Source organism: Centrocercus urophasianus, unplaced genomic scaffold, assembly GCF_019232065.1.
Source record: "Centrocercus urophasianus isolate 14NV4802_14NV808 unplaced genomic scaffold, USGS_Curo_1.0 seq_18, whole genome shotgun sequence".
In the NCBI taxonomy this organism is placed as follows: Eukaryota; Metazoa; Chordata; class Aves; order Galliformes; family Phasianidae; genus Centrocercus; species Centrocercus urophasianus.
This window is the reverse complement of record NW_024884733.1, coordinates 15,934,391-15,948,229: the sequence shown is the minus strand read 5'-3', so window position 1 is coordinate 15,948,229 and position 13,839 is coordinate 15,934,391. Positions and strand designations below refer to the sequence as shown.

Sequence of the window (13,839 nt, the reverse complement as noted above, 5' to 3'; positions counted from 1 at the left end):
ATCCACAGTACTGCTCCCTGAGGGTGGGGAATCCACCTAGCAACACTAATTCCCACCACTGTCACAAAGGCTGCAGCAAAAAGCAGTTGCTCGCATGCGTGTCTCCCTTACCTGCCTTTCTTACCAGGACATCACATCAGTGTTCTTGCCAGCCATGCACAGATGTGGGTGAGGAGGGACCTGGGGGGGCTGCCAGACACTGTGGACACAAGGCTCCCAGCTGATGAAGATGCACATACTCTGGTTTGCCAAAAAAAAGGGGCAGCATCCTCACAAAGTGGGGTCCCTTCTTCTGTCAGTCAGCAGCCAACCACCTGCTGCCACTCACCCTGCTGCTTTCCATGAGCGGGTCTGTGAGCTGGTTCCCTTTTCAGGAGCTCCATAAGGCTGCTCGAGGTGCAGGGCTCAGCTGGGCCTCCGGTCCCTTGTCCTCTGGTGAGGTGTGGAGTTGGACAATGGTGGCAGGGCTGTGGGCACTGCTCCCATTGCAGAACTGTTGGAGAGGCAGCCCAGCAGCCCTGGGCCTGGGATTTGAATTCTCTCCTTTGGGGCTGCCACTGTGTGCACACAAACTGGGGAGGGGAACCAAAGCTTCTTCTCAACCACCATGGGAGGCATGGGCTCACAGGGCACAGAACTCATCTCAGTTTTAATCAATGCAGCAGGGACTCCTATTCAAGACAATTTGGTTTTCCTAAGGCTTTTCAGATGATATTTTTTTTTTTTTATAATTGAGCAGTTAGGATATAATTTATAATACCTGAAACACTAGACTTTGTTCATGCATCAAGGATGTTTTACCAGTACTGTATCCTGGTTCTGTTTGTTTTAACCTCTTCTTCTATCAAAGTGACAGAGTATGACAGAGAAGCTAAACCATACAAGCAGTGAGCAGCTCCAGGGAGTTGTGTCATGTCTTCTGAGATTTGGCAAACGGTAAACATAGCTAAAGGACTTGCACACACATCTGCTGGCACCTGATGAGGGGCTCAAAATCCAACATACTACTGAACGTTTATATGCAGCTGCACAATTTAAAAATGAAACAACCAACCAACAAACCCTACCTATGTAACTTAGCCATGTCTGGACTTTGAGGTATAGCAGCTCATATTCCAATACAGAAGGAGTTTGGAACCAGCTCCCTCATATCTCTGGATGTAATTTCCAAATACTACAGACCTGTCAGTGAGGAAACTGCCCTCAGTTGTGGTGGAGCCCTTTCCCAGCAAAGCTGGCACTCCCAGAGGGGTGTTCCGTTTTCATCTCTTACTCACTGTTGCATTCACCCACCCCACTCCAACATCCAGGTGGCGAATACTGCACCCCAAGCACCCTGCCATGCTGTGGCCCAGACAGGATCCTCTCTGATGCTGCCCCACAGTCTGTCAGTGGAAACTTCATCTTTGCGTTTTTCTGTGCGGATCTGAATCTCTTAATCTTTGTGGGCCATTTCTCCAGCCTGTCAAGAACAATTTAAACTCTCGTTATGGCCCCTTACATCCCCACATACTCACACCTCTTCACCATTTGCATTTCTCCAGAGGATATAACCTGAATTAAAAAAAAAAAAAAAAAGTTGGGGGGGAGGGGAAATAGGAAAAAAAAATCACCAGTGTGAGGTAATGATCAACTCTGCTGTGCCCAGGAGCAGCCATGAACATTATTTCCGTGGAGCTCCAAACAGTGCCTACAGCACAGGGCAGGATGAGGCCAGGGCCCCCAGCAGCGACACCACAGCTTTGGCTGAAGAAAGGAGCCAGCAGCCCACCTTTGCAAGAAGCCTCTGGTGTGCTGGATGCTTCTGGGCAGGTATGTGCTTCCCTGAGGTTCCTACTACCCACAAGTCCAGATGCCTGGGTTGAGAGCCCCCTTGACCTTTCTACCACTGCTCGGGTGTCTTCCATTCATGCTGACTTTCCAACAGCTTCCCTTCAGTATCGAGGACATTACCTTTCCAAACTATAAAACCCACATACATACAAACACTGAAGTGCCCATGCTGCTGGAGAAAGCAGAACGACACAACATGTATAGAGCTTTCTCAATCCCTTTGCCCAGCCACCGTCTTTCCATTCATGCGCTAAGAGGAAAGTGCAGTTTTGCCTTCATTGGTTGCTCCTTATTTTAAGAATCAAATTACTTATTTCTCTTTTAATTAATTTACCAAAAAACTAGAGGCATGCAGCCTGCCAGTCCAGCCCAGAGCAGACAGAAAGACCAACCAGGAGCACACACCTGGAACCCTATGGCCTCCAGCACTCAGGGCAGCCAAGTACATCCCTCACCATGCCCAGAGAGACCTGCTGTGGGTGGGCTTTGCACCCCAGCTCTGCTCAGAGACTCTTGACTCACACCAGCTTCTGTGTGCTGCATCAGGAACGTCACATTTCCTCCCCCCGAGCAGCCTTGTCCATATGCTTGAGGTTCAGGTTCATTCCCTGAAAGCTGTTCCCTACGCACTGTCACTGCAGAGCACCTCTTTGCATTACTGCCACAGAGGGCGCGTCTCACCCAGCCCAACCAATTCCTACTGTGGTGCCCAGGATCTCAGCAACAGGGAAGGAAGCACAGGGGAAACAAGCTGGTGCCCGGTAGGCAGCTTCTGCCACTCCACTTGACCCATATCGCAGGTGGGGCCTGCCACAGACCCTTGCCTGATGTACATCTACACAGCAGGCTGCCACAGCCTCGACTGGGGTGAAGAGAAGCACTGCAGACATCCTCTTGCCACAGTCAGTGAAAGAAGGAAGCCTTCACTGGTTTTTCCATGCATGTATTTATTATGAAATCAAATAGTTATAGGCAATTAGAATAGTTTCTACAATAATAAAGTTTAATACTTTAAATTACTTGCGAAAATTCCACACATCTTTAAGCATTTAATTTAACGTTTCCATTGCTTCTTGAGATGAGTCTTCTTACACAACACAATAAAAACTAAAATGTTTCTGTATTCTCCAGTGCTGCAGTGTACAGCTTCATGTACTGCATTCTTCATTCTCACATGAACATGCTGTGTGTGCATCAACAGTATCCTGCATGTCCTCTGACTTCTGGTCGAACTTCATCTGTTTGTCAGCCAGGCTCGTAGCTGAATCTGATGATTAACAAGAAATGGAAAGCAAGCAGCGTGCTTTAGAAGCAGTTTTGCAAGGTATGGCATTTACCATGCACTCATCATTAATTAAACCAGGCTTGGCTTCTCCTTGCTGTCATCCATATTTATACTCGGCTAAGTCAAGCTGAGATGTTCCAGGAAAATCACTTACTTAATAAGTCATTTCTACATTGGAAACCAGTTCTTCCATGTAGAATTTTATTAAGAATACATTTAGAAATTGTGGTCTTAAAGGAAAACACACTTTGAAAACACACACAAACATATAATCAATATGATCTATACCTATCTAATCTAATCTCTTTGATATGCAATATCTCTACAATATAGTTGTAGAAGGGATATGTTCGGTATTGCCACACTTGTGGGCAGGAATCCTGTTCACACCTGCCCTTCTATGGCCTAAATCAGCTCAGGAAAACAGGATTATGCCCAAAGGCAGTGATAAGTGAAAACATACAGGATGAGGATCACTGTTTCAAGGTGTGGAACACGATCCTGAATTATCACATGCTGCAATACAGCCGAGTCACACGTTGACTGTGCTCTTACCCTCTCCTTACAGTGTTAGATTCAAAGATCATGAAGAGGAGATCAGTTTAGATTTTAAATGCCACTGCCATGACGAGCAGTAAAATTACAACAATTACAATTTCTGCGGGCTTACCAGCTGGGAGGCAGTGGAAACCAACAGTGACTGGAGTTGTCTTGGTAGCTGAGCATCCCTTCATACAGCGCAGCACAGGCTCTGTAGAGTAGCACTTGGAATCAACACCCGCAAGCTGAACCGTCTTCTCAAGCTTCACGAATGAGCGATGCAGTTTACAAGCTGTAACAGAATCACTGATGGTAGTTTATGTTCTTACATGCAAAATGTTAAAATCTCCCCAGACTGACCCATCTGCCAACCTGCAAGCAAATTGCTTCTATAAAGACTGAATGTTGATCATAAGCAAAGCAGCACTGCATCACTGACTGATAAGCTTTTCAAATCAGCTAATTAGATATGGAGTTACTGAAAGTTAATTTCAACTGTAACTGGCTTAATTTCTAGATTAACGTGTAAAAACAGTCTGGAATACATTCCAATAAACATTTTGCAAAGTAAACTGGCTCACTGAATAGCCACCAAACCATATACAAAGGCTTTGAGTATTCATCAGTAGAAAGAGGAGAGGGGTGTTTCCAAACAAATAAAAACAATAACTGAAGAATTACACCATTACCACCATCATTCAGACTCAAAACTGCTGCAGAGAGAGCAAATATCACTGCTGCCAGCTGGTAATACTGGTCCCATTTTGGATTCCCAGGACAAGTTACAAGTGTGTGAGTAGCTAAATGAACCACGTCTAAGCTTTAATCTCAGCATGTCAGTCATTTTCACCATATGCTGGAGGGAAACACAGAGTGCTGCAACTAGCAATAGAATGAATTTTGTTGTGTGCACGCCTATGAACTGCATATACATCTAAAGCAAGTATGATGCCAGGTATTCTTTACGAAGACACATAGAAGAATGGCAGTTGATATACAGATGGACATGTGAAAGTCATCTCCAGGTAACAGTAAGTCCTTCCCATCAGGTTCACAAAAGCAATGTGCTTGTTCTCCTCCATCCTCCATGGGATGCTGTTGTACCATAACCTCAGCTGAGGGAATGGAGCACACTGTAAGATCCTAATCTACTGAAACACTTAAAATACAGCCCTTTTATTTTTTCCTTCATTTCAACTATGTAATTAAGTCACTGGAGCTACTCGTGTGCTCAAATGTTCGACAGGTTGCACTGGTTCGAAACTCAGGTGGTGAGCCATAGTAATTACTAATCCCCATCTGCTTTTTTGGTGGATCAAATGTTGGCTGGAAAGTTATATTTGCTTACACCAAAATATTCTAAGTGAATTTATTTTCTTACTTTTTTAATTTAACCTTCTTCTTCTTCATAGTTTTCACTTCAAAACAGTGGTTTCATTTCAGCTTGATTAATTTAAACTGATTGGGTTTATTTTGGATTTGACTAACTTCTAATTTCTTATTCCTTTCTAAGCTGAAAAATATTGGTTATATTTAATATAACTGAAGAGTGAGACCTTCACAAATGTTTTTCCCAATGTATTTACAGATTTAACATTTTCTAAACAATACTAAATTAAATTAATCATAGTTTTCATACTTCCTTTACAGGGCGCTTCTTCCAAGATCCAAGAATGACCAAAGCTCACAGCATCTTTTGCTAGATATCCATTGGGCATCCGATACTCCTGTTCACATTCTGCATCATATTTTCCACAGATTCCACATGTTTTCCCTGCCATCCATAAAGCAACTTGAATCTTCAAGAAAAGAATAGTAAAAAACATTTCAAATTTAAAACAAACAAACACAACAACAGTGTGGAACAGATTTTTGCTATGTATGTACCTTTCAGTATCATAACATATCATAGAGCAGCTTGGGTTGGAAAGGACCTCAAAGATCATTTAGTTCCAGCATGGCAACACACAAACATATAAATGCTTTCCTTCTGTGCTAAGAACTCACACATCCCTCACAGTCAGATGCCAAACTGCCATGATGCTGCGGTGCACTTAGCTCCGTTGCAGCCTTTAAAACCTGCTGTGCCTGGCTAGCTTATTAAGTAATTATTAGTTTTGACTATTATTCTGAAGCTTCTGTGTGGTTGATGTTTTCCAGTAGATGATAGATGCAGCACGATAATATTGGTTTTCTTACATTTCTGTTTCCCATTTTTCTAGTACAGCCTTTCAAACATGGACAGAAGCTGAAAACTCTTTCTTCTTGCAGATACACTGCTGACTCAAACTATGTATGTTCACAGGCCCACTTTCCAGCACACACTTGCTGCAAGAGTAAATCAGTATTGGTGAAGTATTCTTGGATGTCCTATTAAGAAACACAGAGAAGGACTCTGCAGCACTGGCTGCATTATCTTCTTTTACGTTCCTTTTTCTGGCGGGGGGAGAAGGGGGCAGGGCCTGGACAGATTTAGCTTTGCTACCGCACAGTACTGCACTCATACATAAAGATTTAAGGAGATCCTGCAGAAATAAGTCATCTAGATTTATGAAGAGGAAACTATACCGAGAATGTTTGTCCATCGAAGTACAATTTATCGATACCAAAGGCTGGGGCAACAAGTACAAGCCCTTGCTTTTCATTGTGAATCCACAGAGAAGCACCTAGAAGAAAAAAAATATATAAATAATAATTTTAAAAAGAAAAAAAACACTTCAAGCAGACCCAAACTGTCTCTTTTAATAGAGGAAAAAGTAGCTATCATATTTTTAAAAAATGCTCTTTTGCCTCTTTTGCTTTGAATTCCTCACTAGTTCTCAAGAAGAATAGACTTTAAAAAAATAAAGAAGAGTGTACACAAGAATAACAAGTGTTTGTAAAAAGTTGGAAAATAATTATAATTATCACAGGTTTACTTGTTTTTCTTGGAGTTAATAGCATATCATATTTATTCCTAGAAAGTCTTACAGAGCTGCTTATAATACCTGTGTAGTTGTGCAGCTATTCAAAACTCTGACTACACTGCATTGGAGTAAGAAAATACAAAAACAACACAATTGTCATTGGGGACATATTTAGCACAATTACTGCTCACTAAGTACATAATAATTAGGGCAGAGCGCTGCACTGGCAGATGCTAACCCAATTTCAGCAAGATTTATCCTGAATCCTGTACCACAGATACAGTCAGGAAGCATCTGCAGTGTGCATTCCTCCAGCTGTGTAGCAGAGAATGAAACAATGTCCTCCTGTGTCCTTTTACAGAAAAAATATCCCTGCTTGGAAATAAGAAAGCAGCCTAGTTTTCCTGTACATGCACAGTTCTCTGTGCAGACTTCAGAATGCTAACCAGATGTATACCTATGAAGCAAAATGAGAACATCTTGTATTCTACAAGGGTGGTGAAGGTTTTATCAAGCAAGGGTTTATTCCATAACTGATACACTTCTCCAATTTGGAGTTCTGGTGGGAGACATAGCAATATACGAAACAGTAGTTACGCTTTACTTTGCTTGGCCACCTCGAGTGTTTCATGCTCTAATTGATCGTTGTAAACATTCACGTGCAAGCAAGTAACATGCAAATTCTTAACTAACAACCTGACAGCAAAGGGTATAAATACTTACAGAATACAAACTTGTGGAAGATCTTTGATACAATTTTTTTGTCTACTCCTCTTTTTCCTAACATACACATGAAAATGAAAACAAGGCAATGCTGTGCCACTTACCAGCAGATATGAGGGAAATGTTGGCTGTGGGGCTCTCGGCCCCGTCCACCAGCAGTTTCACCTGTCCGTTCACAGGATGCATGTCAATTTCGCTGTTAAAAGAAGAGAGTTTTTATCCTGCTTGTATCACATTTATGCACATACACTGACCAAGTGATTTTCTTGCTCACTAAATATCACTGGCACAACATAAGCACATTCCAACTGTTTAAATTACATCGGTGCATTCCTGCCACCTAAATGCAAGATAACAACATCATAGGCATCATGTTCAGTGTGCATAGCAAGTAAATAAGGAAAACACTGAAAATCCATGGGCCGCTGAACAAAGCTGAGGAAAGCTTAGATCCAAGCTCCTCTCCCACTCAATATGGGCAATGCGATGTCCCTCATGCGATGGCAGCTGACAGAAGTTACTTACTGACTGCCAATCTTGATGTTGATGGCTTTAAGGTTTGTAGCTTCTTCAGCACTTTTCATCATCACCAGGAACTTAAGGTCAGAGCTGCAATCCTGAGCCAAGATGTGATAGCAGCTTGCTGGCATCGAGTAGTTGAACTTGACTTCATTAAATGTTGTGATCTTGTTGTGTGAAACTGAGCAGCGAGCTGGTTAAATAAAATGCCAGTGAATATTTGCTTTTCTGTTAAGAAAAGCCGTTAGAGGACATGTTGTATTTTTAGTGCTATGTTATTTCATGGTTGTTTTGTTTTTTTTTTTCTCTATATGATACTTTTGTATAGGCTATAGGGACTTTTTGCCACCAGCCACCCATAACTTCTAAAAAAATGCATGAAAAACACAGTCCTCTGTCTAACAAAATAATTGCCATAAAGTTTATGTTACCACTTCAGATAATTGTCAGTCTTGATTTCCCTGAAATGCTTTCTCTATATATGCACAATATTCTCTCTCAGATGAACCATCCCTGCACTATTGCATTCCATTTCCTAATAGACTGGAGACAAATAATCCCAGAAAAAAAACTAAAATTCAAAGATGTTCAAATTAATTCCAGAAAATGAGGACATCCCGCTTCTGAACCTGATCCAACTATGACCTTTCAAATTCTCGAGCACTGCAGAGGGGGCTTCAGCAAAGACATTCCAGATTGGAGGCTGCAGCTCTGAAGCTGGGATCCTCGGACCCACAGGAAGCGATAGAGGAAGCCTCATGGCTTCTTGATAGAGGGTCATCTGAAAAAGAATTTGGAAGCACTGTAAAAGTGTAGTTGTACCACGTATTCACAACAAACAGCTCAGAAAACCTTTTCTCCTATATGGAAATCAATTTCAATCTCTTCTGCCTTGGTTGACAAAGAATTTATGTGAAATTATGAACTGTGTTCATCTGACTCACTGTGCACGAGATTTTGCTTCTGCTTGCAATTTTCTTTCACAGTATGGGTCATAATTCAGTTAGTATTTATGACAGAATATATTACTTTCTTTTCAAATGTATTTATGTGAACACTAAGGGAGCTCCCACAGGTGGAAATGCATCTCTTCAAGAATACCCACCATACTCTTTTTGCAAGAATGAAACCACTGTATGAATATTCTTTGATGAAATACAAAAAGATGGAGCACTCGTAAGAGCTGCTTTCATCATTTACACCCAAACTGATGCTTACTTTACTTAGCTTTTCCTTCTAAGAACTGGCCCTGTATAATTAAACAACACCAACAATCTCACTTTTCTATGAGGAAAACATAGGAGAGTGATGACAGCATTTCATATTTACATCAGGCAGCTTGACAACAATATCACATGTCCTTGGAGAAGTTAGAGCCACGACCATCCTGGCTTGTCGAGAAGGATTCTTGCCCATTCTCTCAGAGAAACCCAGCATAAATGCAGCCCCGGGGACAAACTTGTAAAACCTTCAAAAAGGAAAGATCTGGTGAAACAGAGAGGCAAAAAGAGGCCTCATCCAAACCAGGCAGCCTCAAATTTGTGCAGAAGTGGGATACGGGTTCTTCAGGATCACTGGCCACATCCCTATAACCACTCCCTGCTTTACTGATCAGTGTTCAGAGAAAGAACCTGTTCTTTGGTTTTCAGTATGACCAGCAGAAGGTATTACTGTACACAGGATGGTGATATCTCCCATTCAGGTTTTGCGTCCAAGGGCAATACTCAGCTCACAGAATTCAAAAATAGCTAGTACTTTATTCCCCAGAACCTCGTGGGTGGATAGTGATTTTTCACATTTGACCAGTATCATAAACAAATGCCACTAAAGGTTAAAACCTCACCATTCAACCATTGATCTGACACTCGAAGGAACCTTGGGCCACTCCAGCTTCACTTGTGCAGCAGGGTGCCCAGCAAACCGTCCAGTTACCAGCTCAGTAGAAACCCTGTAGTCCCGGCAATTCCGGCCCCATTTCAGGTAAGCCTACAATGGAGCGAAAAGTGGTCCATTGTTAAAAACATGGAACATTATTTTATTGCTATGTATGCAGTTGCATGCGACAATTTTTGAGCCTTACCACTGCCTTGTGAGCATTGAGGACCGAAGCATCTGCACAGAGCTTCCACTTGCTTGAATCTGTGAGGTTTGTCACAAATACCTGCATCCGCGGCCTGACAGAGTCTGTATCAGCGTATACAACAAGCTGGAGGCCTCCTGTCTTCTTATTGTTACTAATGCCATGGAGAAAAGCAGCCAGCACTGGGGTTTTGATGTCACCCAGAAACTTAGGCTAAGAAGAAGGGAGACAGAGTTTGCAAAGAACAACATTACAAAGGAGCATTTTAAATGCAAGATCTAGCAAATAAAAAAACGAAACTACAAATATATAGCAGTGTATATACTGCACATATTCTCATGCATGTGCCTTAGCATGAGTGTGCCCCTGCAAGCACAGAAGGATCTCATCACTATATTTGAGAATTTGTGCCATTTACTGAACTACACCATGCTCACCATTAAATGACTGAACCATGAAAAGCACGTAGGGGATCTACAGCGTGTGTCTCACTCTTCACTGATATTCAAAACTTGACAATTTAGTGTTTCTCTGTTCCCATTGCCCTAGCTGCACAATTGCTGCAAATGCACAGCCACTCTGCCACTCTTCCAAGCTGTCAAAAGTCACTAGAAATGATGCAACTAACCCAGGAAGCAGCTCGGGATGTGTCATGGCTGGATCTGGTAGAGGAGTATCTGCTGGTAACTCTGTCACCTGGGAGTTTTCTTTTGGGGAACTGCAGGAAGAAAACACATCATGACCATGAAGGTAATTTAAAATCACTCTCGAAGAAACTGCACGAGGCAGTGCTGCAGAATATCCTTTGCTATGGAGCTTATTACTCAGATGAGTCTCAGAAGAATTACCACAGCTGATTTGCTGTTATCAGTACTGCAGTTTCCCTCAGCAAAGACAACAAGTGGATTTCAAGGTTTTAATTTAGCTCGTAACAGATTCCAAACTCAATTAACTAAGAATGAAAATCTCACCTCTTGTCTGTGTGCTGATCTAAAGCGATACTGATAAATCTCATGACGCCCCTTTGAAAATAATAACAAGGAGATGAAAAGCCTTGGAAGAAAAGAAATGCCGCAATTGTATTCAATTCTGAGCACTGGGAACTAAGTCAGAATTTTAGTAACTATCATTCATGCATAGTTCTCTACGCTTAGTTATAAGCATATAATGCAGTAGTCAAAATGGTTGAAATGGTTTATATATAAAGCATTAATGTTCCTACTGTACAATAAAGATATAAACAAGCAATTTGTATAGACAGAAAGCAATACATTGGTGAAACATGCTTCGCTGCCTACAACAATAGTTTCAGCAAACTCGTAGAAACTTTTGAGATGCTCTCAGGGACAGCTGAGCTGTAGCTTATTGACACTGCAGCTGTGTTTGCAGAATAGATGTTAAAACTTCATGTTGCTAATATTTACTGTGTCAATTAATAACTTGATACAAAGCCAGCTGCCATGAGGAATTCAATTCACAAATACTATCAGCATCTTTCAATGTACTAAGAAATATTAGTTACCCATATTTTGGAATGCATGCTGCTGCTGCTGCTGCTGCTGCTGCTACTGCTGTGATCTTCCAGATGTCCTGAGTGATGCTCATGGCTGTGGTGACTCACTGACCTGCTGCTGCTGCTGCTGTCACTTAGACGCCCTGATTGATGGCTATGGCGACTCCTTGTCTTGCTGCTGCTGCTACTGCTCCTACTGCTCCTACTACTGCTACCGCTGCTGCTGCTGCTGCTGCTACTGCTGCTGCTGCTGCTACTGCTGTCACTGCTCTTGCTGCTGCTGCTACTGCTGTCACTGCTCTTGCTGCTGCTACTGCTGCTGCTGCTGCTGCTTGCATCTTTGTTTCTAGCTTGCTTTACTTGATCATTCTCCTCTTCACCCATAAGCTTTTTATGATTAGGGGAGGAGGCAGAAGATGAGGAAGAAGAGGTGGCAGTTGAGGAGGCAGAAGATGAGCTGGAGGAAGTTTTTGCATTGGGCTCTGTCCCAAGCTCTGCTAGCATAGCGTTTCCTTTCTTAGATGGCCGACTTTTCGGGTGCCGTGTTTTGTTTGCAACCTGCAAAATAATTCATAGGAAATTATAAGAGGGGAGAAACATCTGTTTCTGTATTTACAATGTGAAAAATCTGTGGGTGTCAGACAAGCTGCTCACCACATCCTTTCCTGCCCCACCATGGAAGCTCACTCTTCCTCTCCAAAATGTGCCCCAGCAAGGAGGACCAGCCTCAGCTGGATGCACCTCTCAGGTCAGTCTGTCCACATGTGACATGGGCTGACAGCACTGGCACCTTTCGAAGCAACCCCATCCTGGATTTCCCATGCCAGTTTTCCACCCTAGCCTTCAAATCCTTTATGGCTTTATTTACTGGAAAATATCCTCCGCTTGCAGGCTCCAAGTCTCTTACCTTGAACACATTTTCAATGCCTAGAATCCTCTTCAGTTTAGCTTGAATGTCCTCATATGGAGATGATTCATCCTCTTCCTCAGACTCTGAGTTTACCTCATTAATTATTTTGGAAGCTGCTCTATATCCTGCCTGAATCTCCAGCTGAATTTTGTCAATATCAGCATCTGTAGGAACTGCACACAAATTGCACAGATTAAAAAGTTATACCGCTTCAAGGGGCACTAACAAACCTAATAAGAAAAGGCTTGTGCTCAGTATTGTACCTGGCATCAAAACTATTTTAGCTTCATGTTCTCCAATTAATCTGTGCAAATATGTATTCTTTATGAAACTGGCATCTCTCGACCTTCTGGAAAAGCAGAGCTGGCAGCCAAGACGATGCATTTTGAGGCAAATATCTCGTTCATGTGTTCTTTTTCCTGTGCCATGGTGAAGATCTTCTTGAGAACCATGGGACTGTTTCCTTGGCATGCTGTCAGGCTCTTGCTGTAGTGGAGATGAGCATGTGAATGCCACTGGGAGCATATTGTAGGCAAGAGTAAAACTGCAGGTATAGGTAGCACATAAGGGGTAAGTGTAATTGTGCAAGCAAAAAGGAATAGATTACCATTGTGAAATGTTCCCTGGAAGCCCTCTCTGATGTTTGGAAAGGTTCTTCCATGATTTTTAATAGAGCATCTCCCGGAAGAATTGAGGTCCTCTTTTCAGCACCTAGTTCTCCTATGTTCCTTGATACAGCAAAAGCCTTATGTCTGTGAAAATATACATAGAAAGTGGTAAACCCATGTATTTGGATTAAACAAATTATTGTCCTGCCTCTGTCAAGTGTTATGACAGAAGTATGTTCCTTGAACATGGGAACTGTATATGCAACTGTTAGCATAAATATTAAGATAATTAAGATGTCACGAGGAACATCACAGTCGGTTTTCAAAGCATGGGTAAATTTAAATAAATTTCCAAAATGAGAGACATAAAAAATAAAAAATAAATGGAATAAAAATATTTTAAAAATAAGAATTAGTAAAATAATAAGTAAATTAAAATAAAAATTAAGCTCCTAAATATTTGAAGCATCTTCTGACTTTTGACTCCCTTATTTTTCTTTGCCCTTTATTCTAAATGTTATTTACACATTGCTTGTCTAGAAACCTCCATAAAATGTCAGTGAATCATGAACTTGATAAGATTTCCACAACACAAATTATCCTGAAGTAATGCCATCATACCTTCCAACCACTATCTCAGTTTCCTCACGGCATGGGTTTGTTTCAATCTTAATATTTTTCAATTTCACATCTATCTTGGCATCAAACTTCATTGGCATTCTTGTCTGGACCTCGCCTTGAATTTCAACAGCATGTTGAAAGTATTCTGTGTTGACACCCATCGTTGCAACTGTATGCACGTATAAACTGAAATAGAGTGAAATAGAGTGATGTGGTTGTATGCAAGAAAGGTGTTCGTTTTTACGTTGAGTTCTCTGTCATATTAAAAAAAAAAAAAAAAAAAAAAAAAAAAAAAAAAAAA

General features: G+C 41.7%; 1 protein-coding gene across 1 annotated transcript in view; it reads right to left on the bottom strand.

Annotated features, from left to right (window-relative positions):
• Positions 1 to 2,858: 2,858 nt before the first annotated feature.
• LOC122160760 (vitellogenin-2) overlaps positions 2,859 to 13,839 on the bottom strand; it is a 20,168-nt gene continuing 9,187 nt past the window's right edge. The window contains exons 19-35 of the mRNA XM_042819623.1: positions 13,539 to 13,724; positions 12,917 to 13,061; positions 12,573 to 12,795; positions 12,307 to 12,482; positions 11,409 to 11,957; positions 10,858 to 10,908; positions 10,515 to 10,604; positions 9,887 to 10,099; positions 9,650 to 9,792; positions 9,136 to 9,274; positions 8,452 to 8,587; positions 7,813 to 7,999; positions 7,392 to 7,483; positions 6,227 to 6,324; positions 5,298 to 5,457; positions 3,789 to 3,950; positions 2,859 to 3,100 (exon numbers count right to left, since the gene is read on the bottom strand). Coding sequence (XP_042675557.1) covers positions 2,982 to 3,100; positions 3,789 to 3,950; positions 5,298 to 5,457; positions 6,227 to 6,324; positions 7,392 to 7,483; positions 7,813 to 7,999; positions 8,452 to 8,587; positions 9,136 to 9,274; positions 9,650 to 9,792; positions 9,887 to 10,099; positions 10,515 to 10,604; positions 10,858 to 10,908; positions 11,409 to 11,957; positions 12,307 to 12,482; positions 12,573 to 12,795; positions 12,917 to 13,061; positions 13,539 to 13,724 — 2,869 coding nt within the window. The 3' untranslated portion in view covers positions 2,859 to 2,981. The remainder of the gene's footprint in view (positions 3,101 to 3,788; positions 3,951 to 5,297; positions 5,458 to 6,226; positions 6,325 to 7,391; positions 7,484 to 7,812; positions 8,000 to 8,451; positions 8,588 to 9,135; positions 9,275 to 9,649; positions 9,793 to 9,886; positions 10,100 to 10,514; positions 10,605 to 10,857; positions 10,909 to 11,408; positions 11,958 to 12,306; positions 12,483 to 12,572; positions 12,796 to 12,916; positions 13,062 to 13,538; positions 13,725 to 13,839) is intronic.